Source organism: Epinephelus lanceolatus, chromosome 1 (assembly GCF_041903045.1).
Source record: "Epinephelus lanceolatus isolate andai-2023 chromosome 1, ASM4190304v1, whole genome shotgun sequence".
Classification (NCBI taxonomy): Eukaryota; Metazoa; Chordata; class Actinopteri; order Perciformes; family Serranidae; genus Epinephelus; species Epinephelus lanceolatus.
The window spans coordinates 21,354,507-21,371,854 of NC_135734.1; the positions used below are offsets into that span (position 1 = coordinate 21,354,507).

Sequence of the window (17,348 nt, forward strand, 5' to 3'; positions counted from 1 at the left end):
TGAAGCTGGCGGTCGGGACAAAAGGAGAATTATTTTAAAATCAGATCATCCAGCGGGCCATATGATTTCTCTCCTGAGCTGTTTTAGAGAACCGCTTTGATGTTGACTGGGCAGGCGATGAGCACAATGGGAAAGTTTGTGCTGCTCCGCTGTCACTTAGACACTGTTTTTAAAACTTTTTGTGACTTCTTTTTTCCGCCATCCTGCTGTGGCATTCTGGGTGTCTGCGGGATGCTAGTGGGCTCGCCAAGTGCATTGTGGGACTGTGGGAGCTCGGCATATGGTCTTTGGTTGGTTCATGAAAAGGTTCTACGCAATCAGGTATTTTTCATTTTAATTTAAACAGTGATGGACCAAAGAAACATTTAAAGTGCAGGCAGGCTTATCTGTGCTAATGAATTTCACCAGAGCGGTAGCAATCACAAAGAACTCCTAGACATGTCAGTGAGAGGAAGAGGATGAGAGACACAAGAAGCAGAAGAAAGACAAAAGAAAAGTCACCTTTTGACCAAGCAAAAGATTACTAAGAAAGATGAGAAGAGAAAGAGCAGAGGAAGCAAGGAAAAAAACACAAGCTGACACACCTATCCTTTCTTGTTCCCTTTTTTATTTTACGATTACTGTACTTCTCAATAACTGTATGTCATACTCCTACAGAAATAAGTCATCATGTTCTTCACAAGTGTGACCTTTTAAGATTCTGAATCAGATAGCTCCAAATAGCCTTGTGCTGATAAAATGACAGTCTGATAGGTATCGTTGCAAAAGTTAATCATCGGCAATATTAACAGTTGCTGAATTAACATGAAAGCAGTATTCACTACAACAACTAAAAAATAATCATTTAAATTAAATTAAAAAGGTAAATGTCTACACAACAAAGACTGCTCATCTGTTGCCTGCTTTTGTGTTTCTGCCAACAAAATATTGCTCTCACCACATCCCAGTGGTAAATACTGTATAACTACTCAGTCTTGAGTGTGTCATAGTAGAATAATGGCAGTAATAACAATAAAAAATATCTTGTCAGCAACTAGCAAACTGATACACTCTGATGGACTGAGGCAGTCAGACAGTAGCAACCACATACAATGGGCTCTCTGCCTTTTTGAAAGTTTACTGTTGGATGAGGGGCTGAAGACAGATTCTCAGTCCATTTGCTTGTCTATGTGTGCATGTGTGTGTGTGTGTGTGCGTGCATAAACCACTGTCTCACACAAACTTGTAGTCAGACGACATTCCAGACGATCTCAACCAATGGCACAGGAACACTGCCCTGCAGTCTGTACTGCTGCCTCTGCCAGGGCTCATACACAGAAACTCTCACACTCCAGAGTGCTTGGTGGTTGGCAAGGGAGACGGAGTGCATTGGATTTACTTTTGGGAATAACCCTAAGCATGAGCTCACCTCTTGCTTCTCTTTTTTTTTTCCTTCCTTTGCTTCTCCATACCCTCCTACTGCCTCCTCCGCTACTTCTCCTTTGCCATTCCTCTTTCGATACGTGGTGATGTCACCCTGATCTGACACTATTCACATCCCCCGTCCTTTCCTCCCTCCCTATTTTCTCATCCTTCCTCCCCTTCTCACTGTCACCCATTTTACTGTAAGCCATGTGACTGACAGCTGCAGCTGCAAGTGCTTCAGCAGGCCTTCGCTTCAGCTGTGTGGCTTTGTAAAGATCCGACCCTCCCTCCAGCCTACACTCCCATCAGGCCTACAGGCCTTCCCCTAGCAACAGGCTTCAAGTCAGGCCAAAAAAAGACACCCCGATCATTTGGAGGGGCTGCGACTCTGCACAGTTTGTGTAAGTAAAGGTGAACTTGCTCCGGTCTTTGTATGAAAAGCAAAGCTAACAAGAGAGTTTGTGCTAAAGCCTATAGATCCAGACTGATAAAAAACACACAATGACACTACCTCAAACTTGTCACAAACATGACAAATCTTAACAGACAGATGTCAGAGCTGCCTTATCAAACTTCCATCCCCACAGCTTACAGAAATAATGTCACCACATTAATGCATCATGATAGATGATGAGAAACAGGCAGATGACACACAGGGAGAGGCGAAGGTGTGACTTCCAAAAAGCTTACCACCAAAAATAATATGACCATGACCAATATTACAGGAAGCAGCAGCTGCGCACTTTACCACCAGGCAGTCAGCCGGCATGCTAGCAAGGTGTGAAAGCTTATGCACAGAGTGAAGCTAACTGTTAGCACTACAACTAGCTTAGGGGGGGTTAACGTTCTTGTTTCAGGTTGAGTGAGACTTAAGAATGTTCCCTGGTCACACAAGGGGAAAAAACTATGGCACGCTGGAAAACAACGGTCCACCCAACAGATGATACGGGCAGTCACTATGTGTGTATGTGTGGGTGTGTGTGTTTGTGTATAATTGGAAACCAAGGAGCACTGCCATTTATCTTGTTTTAAGGATTGTAATAAGCTTTCATATCAGCTTCAGCTTTTGATTTCTATCTTGTACTTATTTTGGTGTGACCTTAGAAAGCCTTTCATTGTACTGTGTTTGTTTTGTGTTCCTCACATTCCTTCGGACATTCTCAAGCATCGTAGTAACACAGAAAATTGTCGGTGCTGAGATAACACTGGCGACTTGAATAAAAGCGCTGAACAAATAATGTGGTACAAGTGTGTTAACCATTTAAGTACGAGTACCCCAATCATTATTAGTTTACTTCCTTAAAAACATATAGTGAACTTAACATGTAATAACATAACCATAATATTTAACGTAATATATGTCTGTGCATTTCCCTCAGCGGTTGCATTTACTGGCCTCCAAACTGCAACTCCAATCAAGTTATCAAACTACCACTTTCTCGCCATGAGTTTCCCCTCAACTGTGTAAAAATGAGACTGTTGATTGCCTACCAAGCTCACGTTCGTGACACACACAAGCGCACACACGCCCTTCCCAAATAGGGCAGTAAATCTCCAGTGAGATGCCAGTGCAGGCAGTCCCCACAGGCACAGTTTCACAACTGAGAGCAACCAAGCTGGAACCATATACATGCTGACACTGAGCAGCCAGCACCGCTCGCTGTAGACAAGACCACATGGCCGGCTAATCAGACTAGTCAGTTACTTGACCACGTACTAATCGCTCGAGACAGTGCTCCATATTTATGACAACAGAGCTCAAGTGGTGTGAGAATTTTTTTTTATCTAGTTTAATTTAACAAGAGTCACAATCATGGACAGCTTCACATTAACGCAGTATTACTTCTGAGATGCAGAGGCATATGCATCTTCCATCGGCGTCAAGAGACTATTTCAGGAGCATTTCAAAGAGGCCACTGACCTCGGAATACAGTAATGGAGAGCCAGATAATTCTGGTGCTGTGTTATGCAATAAATGGGGCGGTACTCACAGGTAGAGAGATACAATCTTGGAAGCAGCCTGTCCTAAATCTGGTATGGAGGTCAGCTCATTGTGGTCCAGCCGCCTGAAAGTGACAAATACACATTGTAGTGAGTGAGAGAACAAATGTGTGCCCTGAAGAAAAACACAAACACATGAATGATGTGTGGTTATGAGGTTAGAGGACTTAACAGAGGCATTTTTTCCAAGTCTGACATTTACAAACTGAGAAAAACAGAGGAGCACAGGAAATGATTTAAGTAAGGAAAATACACAAAAACACAATTCTTATGCTATGGCACTGCCCAGAAATAATAACATTTTAGGAAAGAGTCGAAAATATGCTATGCCAGTACAATAAATACGACTCTGAAGGCAGAATCCCTCTCAAGATGGAGTGGTGATACAATGATCTCCTAAGTAAGTATATTATATTGATGTATTTCAGTCTGTAATCTCCAACAATTTGTCTATGTGTTTTTGTACTGTACTGTATTGTGTTGTGTTTGTGGTGGTTTTATTTGGTCTTTGTGGTATAATTAAAATGTAAAGTGTGAATAAAACTCAAAGAGCCTGTGTGAAACTTTAGTCACACTCAAATATTTGTGAAGCTGTACTTGTAATTTCTATACAAAATGTACATGCTGGCTGAGATGCCACATTGTCACTGGGGCATCTCATGCTCCATCATCACACGAGGATAAGTTCAATCAAACCTCGTATAAATCAAAAAGATTTCAAACACAACTTGTCACGTCTGCCGCAGTACAAGCAGCAAGTCATCCTTTTAAAAACCAAAAATAACACGGGAGTAAAACAGATGTCGAGAAGCGTATGACTGGCCGGCCGGCCTGCCAAAGATGTCACCAGTGTGTGTATCACCAGTTAGCTTGTGTGTGTGTGTGTGTGTGTATGTGTCTTGTGCACTGGCACTGAGTGACACAGAGCCAAGCCCTCTCCTCACCATATAAAATATTTACAAGGCCAGCATTGGCCACAGTATCGGGTGGTGGAGGGGAGGCTTAATATAGAAAACCACCACTTTATTCTCAATTGGACTTAGTTCAAGGAAACACATACGAGGATGCTACTAGGAAGTGGAGTGGCAACCGTGGACGTTAGTCAGAATGAAGTCATTGATAAAAACAAATCACAACTGACGGGAATGGATTAAAAAAAAACAAAAAAAAAAACTAAGCCACATTTGTCGTTGAACATTTTGAACACGAGAGAAAAAGAGGCCATACACACACTTGAGGAAGTCCATTATAAAGTGTGTTCCCTGTCCATTGCCTCAATAGAGTGCTACAGGGTTGATGTTTTTTGTAGGCCAACCAGGGAGTAAGCATCACCTTAACTCCATGATTTTTCCATTCGACTTTGGATTACTACAGAAAATACACTGTGCCTGCAATCGCCAGAAGCAAAATGCTAACGTAGGCTATAAGTAGTCTTGGGTTGTGCTAGCACTGGAAGAAGGTCTGGCTGAACCCAAAAAACGCTCTGGGTTGTTTGCATTTCTTTAAACCAATGAAAATCATTTTGGGTGGCGCTAAGCCCAGGACGCAGCGACAATGGCCGTGCAAGATAGTGTCAGGAGGAAACAACTGAACAGAATGGCTAAATGGCTAAACGAAAGAGCCATATAAAACATTTAAAGATGTTTTAGCGTGTAGGTGAAGTTGTTGTTTCACGCACAGAGCTACAACGGAGTGTGTATGTAGGTCTGGCTTTGACAGACTAGTTTCAAGTAGAGACTGGGATTTTAAAAAAGGGCAACAGCCAGTGATACCCACAGTCTATGTTCCGTGAGCCATACTAGGCTATTAACAAACTACATCACAGTTGCATGACATCAATGTAACCACCTCCAAAAGGCTGTTGGTCACAGTTTATGTCCCTGATAACCTCTACAGTCTCATTTAGCCACTTTTTAGCTACTGTTTTTGTAAGATAGGTAAAAGCTTTAAAATTCAAGGGTGGGGAATTTACTGCCATATTTTATGTCTTAGAAGAAAAAGTAAAACTATCTTAAGCCTGTGTTAACCACAGACCTTACTTGAGGCATTTCACCAAAAACCCAGTGACTTTGTGACAAAGGAACCGGAAGTACAAAAATGCTAACTCAATTCTGGATTTTGGGATTTATTCCTGCAGCACTCTGTGGAAATCATGTATATGTGAGTATTCTGTCAGTGACTACTTACAGCTCTCTCAAGTTGGGAAGATTTTCAAAAGCTTCAATATTAATGGTGGTCAGCTTGTTGTGGCCAAGATTTCTGTAAGGAGAAAAGAAAATGTAAATGAAAAAGGTTGTTCATAACATGCCTTATAGCAGACAGGGAAGGACAAGTACAATTCAAAACATCAGCAGTGCAACATTTTCCAGAACTTTTATTGTATTTGTCATAGCCATTTTTCAGTGGTTCAAATAAGGATCTTGATCGATAACAACAATTATTTCCCCCATTTGACAAACAGCCTCATCCGTCCATATTAAGTATGCCTGAAACACTGCAGTACATCCATTCGGGCTGGCCTTCAAGGAGGGCCCGATCAATACTATCGATACAGAGTGTCTCTCTCTCCTGGCTCACTTTCCAAACATAACCCACAGGCCATTCATCTGCAGCAGTCAATTTGCACTTTAGGCTAACAGTGTATTTAATAGCTGGCACTTGACTTGTACAGAGGCTTATTACGGAGTGATTTGTCCAGCGATATAGCGTTACCACCGTCAGAGAGCGAGTGAGAAGGTGGGGGCAAAGTGCACCTAACCCACATCTGCATTTCAGATTGAGCTTCCCACGCCATATGAATCAAATTTATTTCACGCATAAACAAGCGCTATCTCTGTCACACACCTCCTGCCTGGCTGGCACGCGGCCTGCCCTGTTGGCAGAGAGGAGGCTGCAGTGAGAGCGCTGTTTGTGTTTTTGTGGTGGGGCTAGGCCAGACGAGACAAAGGGAGCCCACAGCTCCGAGCCGCCTGCCTCCCGCCCCTCCATCCCTCTGTCCAGACGTGAGAGACGGCCCAGGAATGTTTCACAGGCCTGCCGAGGGATGGCTGCTTGTTCCCAGACACTGGGGACACTTTTACCTGATGCAACGCATTCCTCACCCTCTTGTCCCACCGTGGCCTTAAAAGACCGCTGCGTGCAGAAGCTGTTACTTCATTTCATTGATTCTTCATTTTAGAGACAGTGAGAATGGATAATTAAAAAAGCTGACGAACAGAGGCTGGGTCAATACCAGAATAAAAGACTGTAATTATCTTACATCATACACACTTTTTAATAGTATTTATGCCTATCAATCTCAATCTCCACCTCACTTTACAGATTTCCCTTTCTTGTCTTCTATGCTTGATTGCAGATAATGACAGTCTCCCTCCCCAAATCGTTCTCCCTACCTGCGTGTGTGACGAGATAATAGCAGAGCATGTGTCTGCCCTCCAGGCACAGGCCTGACAGGGAGGTGTGCATGTGTGTCTACGTTATGATCATTTACTGGGGCACCTCCCATCGCGGCCCAGATTGCTAAATTGCCGTCCCCTGCAACAGGAGGCAATTACCTCGTTATGGTGAAGCTAAGTGAAAAATCGCACAGCTTTCCTATGGGCCGCCTCTGCCTGGAGGTACGTATATTCAGCCAACACACACACACACACACACACACACACACACACACAGGTCAGACGAGATGAACTTGGGAGAGCGCTGTCATCTGGAAGAGCAATCAGTAGCTTTTATCAACCTGCTTTTCGCACAAAATGAGTCGAGAGATTTTGCTGGTGAACCTTGCTTTACAGCAAATAAAGATTTATCCAAGAACGCCACCTCCACACAGCTTTTAGCATTTTAAGGTGGAGGAAACTGGCTGTGCAAATTCATATGCAGGAAACTCACAGATTTAAATAAAGAGCAGGGGTAAACAGAACAAAGCGATGACTAGGGAAAAAAAGCAAGTCACGTTTGAGAGCTAAACCTACCGTACTGGTGCTAAAGGCCACAGCAACAAACAAAACGGCTCCTTTGTGCGAGTACACAAGCATGCATGTGCTTCCCTCTCAGTCACCGATGGTGTTTACACAACTGAGCCTTTTTCTCTCCATCTCATTCTCAGCCAGATTTATTTTCTTGCCTATCAGATTAGATAAGTTTCACAGCGTTTTAACACCTACTGTATGAAGCGATGGTGATAACGCTGGTTTCCCTCCCTCTTCCTCTCTCGCTCCCCCACCTCTCTCCTGTGGAAGGAGGGGTTGTAAGGGGGACTCCAGTGCTAAGTGTGGTTAATGCTTTCCAGAAAGTGACCTTACAATCATGCTGTTTCTGGAAGAGGCCTTGAAGTCATTAGAGTTTTTGACTTTGAGAAATGTAGACACCAACATCGGCAGAAACAAACATACTGAGAAGAACGAGAACCTTCCAAATGATGTGTCAAAAATCTCTACACAAGCTGCAAAGAACAAACCAGCGACGGCACAACAATCTCCATAGGTTCACATCATATGATTCAACCAGCCGGACAAGGATGTATGGTCAAGATAGGAATACTTGCTGTGATTAACCACGGCAAGCACTACAAAGAAGTTTGCTTTAATGCTTCAAACACAGCATTCCTTTGTATGGTACAACTAGTTTATACAAATGGGCAGGACTGTTTGACATTAGTCAGCAGGATCAAAATCAAAAGCTCTCTCTGCCAGGTACTTAACCAAAGAAAGTGTGTGATAATTCAAGGTTGCATGTTGAGCCAAATACTTACTTTCCCACTGGATTCAAGCTGTGCTGAATGGTGCACTACAGCCATAATTTCATTTAAAAATCTTATTAAATTATTCATGGTTTAAGAGGACAATTAAATAGAATAATCATGTTATTACTCTTACACTAACAGTTGTTTTACAAGTGTCATTTCAATTTTAATTTATCACTTTGTAAATAATGGATTAGTTAATCTAAAAATCATTGCTAACCACAGTTACGGTCCATGATAATTCTGGCGGCACACGCCAGCCTCCACTTAACATAAAAGTTCCCTGAAGTCATTCAAGTTTAAACTGCTATAAATACGATATTACAAATATGAAAAAACAGGCTTCGTGTTAACATTTAGCATCTGCTCTCAGCACCAGCCAACACTTCAACTGTGTTCTAGCAAACTGCTGGTCATCAGTGAGCACAAAGGTCAGCATGACCTCTTTTCTGTCAGCAGAGTTTGAGACACGAAACAAGAGGGCAGCTGGAAAGAGGGCCGGTCTGGGATGAGGAGGCGCAATTACACTCCCACCTTCCAACCCCACCCAGCCGCCACAACCCAAACACCAACAATAACCACAAATACTGAAAATCTGGTAAATATCAGGAGGAAAAACCTTCTCCATGAAACTGCTTGATTTTAAAACGCATGCCTGCTAGACAATAATACCACAGAAAAGACAAATGGTAATGATACAAACAAATAATCAACCACCTGTTGCCCTGAAGCACTCACTAGTTCTGACTCCAAAAAGTCTATTTAAATCATTGATTCACTCATCAAGTATGAAAACCAGTTGTTTAGCCAGACATGAGGTACACTGCTTTTCTCCCTCATACATAAAAATGTATAATTTTGAGGTATTGGACTTTTTGTTTAACAAATGTTACTTGTGACCCGAGTAACTTTGGACGGTCATTTGTTTTGTTCTACTTTTTACAGTCTTAACAATAAAAACTGACGAATCAACTAATAATCAGCCAACTACTGGAAATTTACGTAAGCAATCTGAAACATTAGCTTCAATCTGAGCCGACCTGGAAAAAGAAGTCTTGAAAAGACAAAGTGATAAACTCATAAAAGGCTCGCCTGACTAAGCAAACCATCTGAGGAAGAAAAATAGGGCCCAGCGCCTGCAATCGACCGTCATTGCTGGACCATGTAGCTGATCTGACATATAAAACTCATTAAAAGGCTTTAAAAAATAGCTGTGTTATGGGTGCTGTGGGAGTAGAGGAAAAGCTGGGAGTACAGGAGTGATGTCATAGCATATGACACTATGCTTGTAAGTCAGCACACAGTCTGTGTGTGGGAGAGAGGAGATATGGGGAGGGGAGAAAAAAGAGCAGGGACTTGCACATACAGAGATACATCATCATTATCTTTCCCCATTTCTATCCTAGATAAATGCAGCGTGAACTTTGCTCGCTGAAAGTGTGAAGTGATGTCAGTGATGAGCCTTCTGTGGTCCAGCTGGGAGACAAAGGCCCTTTAATGTGGTCGATTTCAGAGCATCATAAAACTGGTCAAATAATAACCTGAGTGTCAGGGCCAGACACACACATACACACACACCACTCTTCCTGTCATTAAGGGCCAGTTTATAGCCAGGCAACTGCAGTGAGAGTGTACACAAAGCTAACACCAGCTCCGGGCCACCATTTCACACAGCAGTCAAACAGAGGAAGGAAACTGGCAGAACAATATCTTATCAACTCTGACAAGGTTAAAAGCATGAGCCGAAAACAAGATTTGCAATAACAATAATGATGATAAATGCCATGAACTTGGCAAAACAGCAGCAAGTGCAAGATCTTGGGGAGGGTGAGGGGAACTTAGGTGTACGTTCAGAGAAATGTGGCGCTGATGGGATCGGCATACTTCACCATTTGCGTTACAGATTCCTACCGCCACCCCTCCACACGCGCACAAAACTCAACAAAGGAGTTGCTCAGGCCTTTGAAATCAGTGAGGCTAGTAGCATGACTCAGTTTCTGAAGTTTTCCGAGGCAGGAAGGCGGGCCACATCTTGGGGCCATGTGCACCGCCATTCTTCATGCTGCTGGTTTGGGGCCGATGCAAGAGGGGATGGAGTGGTACTCCAAACAAACAGGGGAGAAGGTTGTGGAAAAGAGTCTGCACTAGCCCGGGGCACTGCGTGAACCCACGGGCCAGGCCCAACGACGCCAGCATGGACACTCCAGATGAGAAGCACAATAACACTCACGCCGTACATACTGCATACATGTATGTACACACATTATCCATACACACACACATATAGGATCATGCTCTTGCATTTAACACTAGACTGTAGCGTGAGAACAATGTAATTTGTTATAAATGGCGCCAGACTACTTGATTATGAGTAAAAGGAAATGAGCGTCCCCAATTAATCTGAAAGAATAACATAAATAGTGTATGTCTCTTTAGTGGGGCTATTGTTTAAGTACTATGCAGACAGCTGACCTTACGCTCTCAACTTCAAAGCGAAGAAAAAGACAGGATCATTAGTCAATTTTTTCCCTTCTTATTGTTTATTTTACTAGCAGAGCAAAATTCAGCAATAATTACAGTCCAGCCAGTGGTGAAATAAGTGTCTAAATAGTGGACTCTAAGTGCATGGGAATATGTGGGTGTCTAGACAGTGGAGCTCTAATGCGCTCTCTTTTCTACAGTAACAGAAAGTACAGAGACTAAAAAATGTTTGGCCCAAGTCAGCACTCAAAGCTCCACTCCTCGAAGGACTGCCTGTTTTTTGGGAAGAAGCTGCTTCACTTGCGCAGTACCTCTCCCTCTCTGTCCAAGTCGTGCTTTTTTTTTCTTTTCTTCTAACATCTTCTCCAGATTTCCAAACTCTTACCAGATGTAGAGAATTCACAGATGATTCATCGATCAAGCCCACTTTGTAGACACCGACTTCGGGGGAGAGGGGGAAAGGTGGGAAAAAAAAAAACCTGGCGCCCTAAAGTGTCTTCACAAAAGGGCCATCTCTTCTGCTGACTGGATTCCTGTAGAATGACTTGTGGCAGCAGCTGTTTGATTGTCATTAAAACCAGTGCGAGGCCATGAGCTCACTCCATATCTTCATGTTAATGTCAGACTTTATCTGTTGTTATGAAAGTTAGGGCTCAACCTTAGCTGTTCCTTCCTAATTTGTCCACAACTAATGTTTGGCATGAATCATTCAAATTGGTTAAAAGAGGATCATTTACAATAAAAAACACACTGCCGCTTGCTTTAAATTTCCATATAGGAACTCCCTGTGCTTTTACTACCCAGCTTAACACCATACAGTCTGATAAGGGAGGAAAAAGTGAAGAGCAGCTGATAAAAATCAGTGCCAATGATAATATCTGCCTAAACCCTTATGAGCGCTCCAGTTTGACTTTAAAATATCCACAAGAGGACATGCGAGTCACAAGGCTAAGAAACTATGACAATAAACAAACTTGGTATAATCACTCCCAATACCACAAGATTACAAGGCTGCGTAGCGAGAAATGCCCCAGAAACCACAAGGGGCTCAGCCCTGCTGAGAGCTGCTGCTGAATCTCTGCCCCAACTGCTGAAACGTTCACCTGTTTAAGCAATAGAAGAAGCCTTTCTGCAGTTTACTATCAAGTCAGTCCAAATGTTCTAACAGTAAAAATGGCAATGATAAAAGCACGGAAGCAAGAGGAAGAATAGTCCTTTTATTTCTGCATGCTTATTAATAGGTTAGATGAGGTAAAACCACCTAAAAATAAAGGAGCTGTGTCTGATAGTAAGTGACATACGCAGCAGACAGTCCTGAAATGTCTCATTTCCTCTGGGTTTTCTGAGTGTGTTACAACATGTGTGACAGTGGTTGAGGTTTCTGACCACTGACAGGACTTTCACCAACTAGTGGAACCAGCCCCAAGGCAGCAGCAGCAGCAGCAGACCATGACATTGACAAAACACTTCCATGCAGTGGGCGGAAAATGTCTACCAACCTTCGCTCATATTCCCCCAGGCCAGGTGATCTGCAGCCCCACCCTCTGCCAACCAGTCTGCAGCCCGCAAGCCAGCTGAGCTCCCAGCCCCTGTCAGGGAAACCACTAACACAAACCCATTTCCTGAGGGCAGAAGCCAAAACCAACTATTGGGGGTGGTGTTTACCAATAAGGCTGTACTGTGAGGTTTAAGGCCACCGCTTTGGATTGAGTCGCAGAGGTACGTTTGGTGTAAACCAAGCATTATGGCCAACACATTGGGAAACTTGGTAAACCACTTGGGAAATGGCGGGTCACAAAGAAGACCATTCAAGTCTACACATCTTCTTGCTTTTCAACAGAGCTGCTGCAAGCTGGTGATGCAAGAACTCAACTTTAACAAATGGAAATAAAAGACAACCCCTATAAAACAACTGCAGCTTTCTGTAACAATAAAAACAAAACAAAAAAAAATTTACAATCTCACATGAGAAAACGGAAAGACGCTGGTGAACAGACACGTATCTGCTTTATCTCTATCCAACCACAGCAATCTCAGCCAGCAAAATTAGTAATCTTCATGCTTTTATTTACTTGCAAAATCCCATTACGCTGGGAGGATGGTGGGCAAAAATGCTTTTTATACACATTACCCTGGCTGCAAACAAGATAAGGCACCACTCCTAAGAGGGAATATGTGACTGTGTTAGAGCAAACTTGCTTTGAATGTTATTAGGCTATTCATCAATCAGAAACAATGGACAGACATCAGAGACTGGTGGTCAGTTTGTTAAATGTTAGACACACTGATGTGAAACAGCAGAGGATATGTTTGACATACTAATTCATAACTGCAGAGGATTTAATGACACTAAAGCAGAGTTAACCCTAAAAAAACCAATGATCACAGGGGTGGGACACATAAGCAAGTAACTGATGTGGCGATATACTTTTTTTGCAATACATTATTATATTCCACACCTAGTCAATCACACATCTTCCCCACGCCCTCTATCCCTCACCACCTCTCCTTGTTTTCCTCAATCTGCTCTGCCAGGATGTGTCAACATGTTTGTTTCCTTGATTCTTCATCAAGACCACTTTCTCACAGGGGACAGTTAAAATCAGGGTCCTGAAGGGTGATTATTTTGACAAGTGGAAAGCATTAAGGCTTTTTTTCCTTCACTTACAGCCACAACACTTGTAGGACTGCAACTGATGGATAAACTGCCAGCACCTACCCTCTAGCCACCCATCTCCCCCGGACACATATTCATCAAGGTTTCCAAGATTACTCCGACAAAGTGCTCTGAAAGCAGGAGGTGAGTCTGCATAACGAGGGCCCAACGCCACTTATTTGACTTTATTGCTAATGTTTTGTAGTTATAAAGTTGTAGATAGTGTCACTTGTGGGAGCATCAGATACTATCTCTGCACAGCTAAAAGCTAGACATACATTTTTGCTTCAAAGCTCAGACTTTAATCATGGGATTGCCTGAACTATTTTTTTGTTTAGCATTTTATAATTATATGTCTACCAGAGAGTGTGAACAAAATCATTTGGCACTGGCGCAAAGCTCCTGCGATTCTCCTTAAGAGTTACTTGCCTCTGTGAGCTGCTGTATAAATCCAGATCCTGAGGTACGACTGCTGCATTCATCACTGTAATCCCAATTTAAGAGCCAGTATGAAGATAATTGCAGCAAATACATGACAGTGCAATCCTTCATCACCCACACAAAAGGGTGGGAAATCTCAATTTATTTTAAGCTGGATTTATCCTCTCTGCTTTAACCACCATAATTCTATAGACAGCAAAGCAGAACATAGAGCAAGTCAGGCTAAATGTCTGTAAATAGCTGTTTAAAATATACACACCAGTATGACAAACTGGGGGGCTTCTTGATTATTAACAACTTCAGTCACATGTGTTTTAGCTATTTGTTTAAGTCAAATGCTACAGGTGTTTCAGGTTATTGAAATTTACTGTTGAGCCTTACTTCTCAGTTATGTGGTAGAGACAGGGAGGAAAACTGGCCTAGGTGACTTGTGCTACTGACACCCACAAATACTGTCCTCCCTATCAACACTGCTGCTGCTGCTGCTGCTCCCTCCCTGGGGTTAACATAACAGAGACAGTCGATTCCACACTGATTTCACTTGGCTCAGACGTCTGGAGATATATGTACAAACGCACTTTGTTTAAGACCAAGGCACTGTGCACACCGACGCTCTCAGTCAGCTCTATTGGCAGGAAAAAGCTATTATTGTTGCTCTGTGTTGTAACTTTCAACTTGTCATTTTCAACAGTACTACAGTTTCCCTTTTGTCTGTGAATAGCATACACCCACAGGCAGCACACACATACATTCGTGCGCACAGGCAGCACTAAGAGACTAAAATAACTTTCAATCCAAAACACAAAAAGTAATTTCAGCCACTCAAGTGGACAGGACTTGGCGTATGGTACTTTATAATGGGATCAAACTGGGCCACAAGTGAAATTGTCCATACTTGTCTCTTTGGGTTTACAGTAATCATCTGCTAATCTGGCTCATTTACAGACCCTGGAGGAACAGAGCTGGTTCCCTTTGAGTTACCTGCCAACATAATGTGACTATCTCAAGTGGTGTGGAACTATGCGACCTAGGTGTTTTAAAAGATCATTCAAAGCCATAAAGCCGTTCCCTTTGAAACAACAAGATTGCGGGTCCTTAAATCTTGACCGATAAGGTTTGGCCAAGATAAGAGAAGCAGACTTGGTGCAAGACAGGGCTCATGCAGAACCCTATCTTTACAGAAACCAAAAGGTTTGGAGCAGCTGTTTCAGATGGGACATTTGTCCCACAGTAGTTGTCCTTTGTCCATGAGTACAGGAGGAGCAGTGTGTGTCTGCGTACTTGCATGATAAACAGCGTCTGCACTTGAACTTGGCTAAGTGGTGCTTCAGGGCAATGAGGCTACCCCAGCACAAGTGCCGTTATTCATGTTTTTAGAGGACTTTTTAAAAGTTGCATTCCTCACTTCCCATGGGAAGATAAAATGCCCAACACAGGAACCTGGGAGCCAGAGGACTCTTTGGGTCTTTGGTCTTTAACCCCAAGTTCCCAGCAAAACACACACACACACACACACACACACACACACACACAAACAGATCCTGAAAATTCTGTAACAAGACGCCAGATTGTCACTGGGTTTCACAATCACCAGTGGACATAGTGGCTACCATATATTGAGGTGAGAGCCAAAATGTTGATTGGGAAGACAAAGAGTAGTGTTGTCTGTAGATAAATTGTGTCATTCAGTTTGATAAGTGCTGATGGTCCCTAAACATCAGGGGATGTTCCATAAAAATGTCCCAAATTGGCTTATTTCCTAAATGAGCTGGCAGACAGGGTTTCAACTGTTGTCAGCCTTCCCCTGAGGAACCAATGCTTAATTTGCAAGAAATTTAATTTGTGAACGATGGCTAGAAACACAGAAACAGGAATTATGGTAATACGTGTCATAAATCTGACTGAATAAAGCAGAGGTTTATTTGTTATGACATGTTTGGGTCTGTTTGTTTACTCAGCCTGAGGGGACCTTTGTTCATTCTTACACTGAAAACATGAAATTATTTTGGATAAATAAAATAAAATGTGAGTCTTACATCATCTACAAAGTGTGAACGATATCCAAATTTACTGGTAAGTCATGGACTGTAATGTTTATGGAAGTTAATCCACTTTTAAGGTAAAGTTACTTAACATTATAATAGGAATTTGATAAATATAGAATAGTGTTTTAAGGGCAGTTAAATTCTAACACATTAAGAGGAGTTTTCAAACTAATAGGATAAATTTAACACGTAATACAAAGGGCTTTTTTTGTTATCCACAATATCTCAATGTGCCCTTGCGCAAGGAGGTTTACCCCTTAATAAATGATGTCCACTTCTCCCTCTTCTTGCAGTTAGTAGTACACCTGTTACAGTGCTATAAATGCATGAAAATACCAAGTGTCATTAAATAAGTTGCAATAGAATAAACACTAGAATACTGCATTTGGCCTACTGTCAGCCTGGACTAAGAAACAGTTTCACCTGTTGTGAAAGAGGGGATAAAACTTGATTGATGCAATGCATACACACTCCTAATCACGTTACAATGTGATGTGTCAGAACTGTGTGAGCAAGTAGTGCTAGAGGTTTGTTCCAGTAGTTTCCAGAGTGGGGTGCAGGGACCTCCAGGGGACTTTAATGAAGTAACAGGGGGTCCCCAGAATATTAGAAAAAGTTTAATGTTGCTCCCAAATCGTATTCACTGAAAGCTGTTGTTATGAAAAAGGAATGAACACAACAGCTGGCCTCGCACTTTGTGTTACACTTGATGGACAAGTATGCAAGTTAAATCATAACTACTAAAATCTTCTCAGACTGGATTCCTTGTGAGAAAACCTGCATGAGTCCATTGCCTACTAACTGTTAATTGTGGCTTTGATCAACAAGTGTACATGCTATTATGCACTTTCCTTTTCTTTACAAACACTGTCACCCCGTTATGGGCTGGTCAATAAATAGGCTAGGGCAACTAAGCGCTTTACTTACAAGGAAACAGTCCGGACTGGAAGGTCCAGAGGCGTAGCTGTCAGCTCCAGGTTACTACAGTCCACTGAATCTCCGCTGCAGGTACAGTTCTGGGCACACGGCAAGTCTGAGCTCAATCCACTACTGATAAACAGTCCGAGCGACAAAATTAAATAAAAAACAAACCGAGAAACATATCCAAATCGTCCCAGGGACGCCGCCATTTTGTATCCAGTTTTAATAGCGCGGCCGCTGAGCTCTCTCCTCGCACCCACAAACTGTAATATTAATGTAGCTTCGGAGAAACTGGACGCCTCTTACGGCACATTAACTGTCTTCTTGTGCCACGGAGGCTAGCACAAACAGCTGTGGTGTGGTAAAAACCTTTTCCATCCCAGTAACAGTCATTTAGGACACAAGTTTCCAGTCCAACTTTCTCCTCTGGTGTCCGACGCGGGCTAAAAATCAAAGGTGATTCACAGATTAACCAGCAAAAAGTAGGCTACGGTGAACTTGTACGTGGCCTGAAGTTAAAGTTAAGTTTTAAGATGTTTTCTTAACAGGCTATAAACTACTTTCTCGATAAGCTAGCTGTTTTTGGTGACGTTTGAAAACATGCAACAGCATTTTAAAGGACACAGTGCGCTCTCAAAATAACTGTTGATCAACGGAG

General features: G+C 42.5%; 1 protein-coding gene across 1 annotated transcript in view; it reads right to left on the minus strand.

Moving 5' to 3' along the window:
* lrig1 (leucine-rich repeats and immunoglobulin-like domains 1) overlaps positions 1 to 17,050 on the minus strand; it is a 33,947-nt gene extending 16,897 nt beyond the window's left edge. Inside the window, exons 1-3 of the mRNA XM_033625514.2 lie at positions 16,697 to 17,050; positions 5,593 to 5,664; positions 3,396 to 3,470 (exon numbers count right to left, since the gene is read on the minus strand). Of these exons, the coding sequence (XP_033481405.2) occupies positions 3,396 to 3,470; positions 5,593 to 5,664; positions 16,697 to 16,899 (350 nt within the window). The 5' untranslated portion in view covers positions 16,900 to 17,050. The remainder of the gene's footprint in view (positions 1 to 3,395; positions 3,471 to 5,592; positions 5,665 to 16,696) is intronic.
* Positions 17,051 to 17,348: the final 298 nt, after the last annotated feature.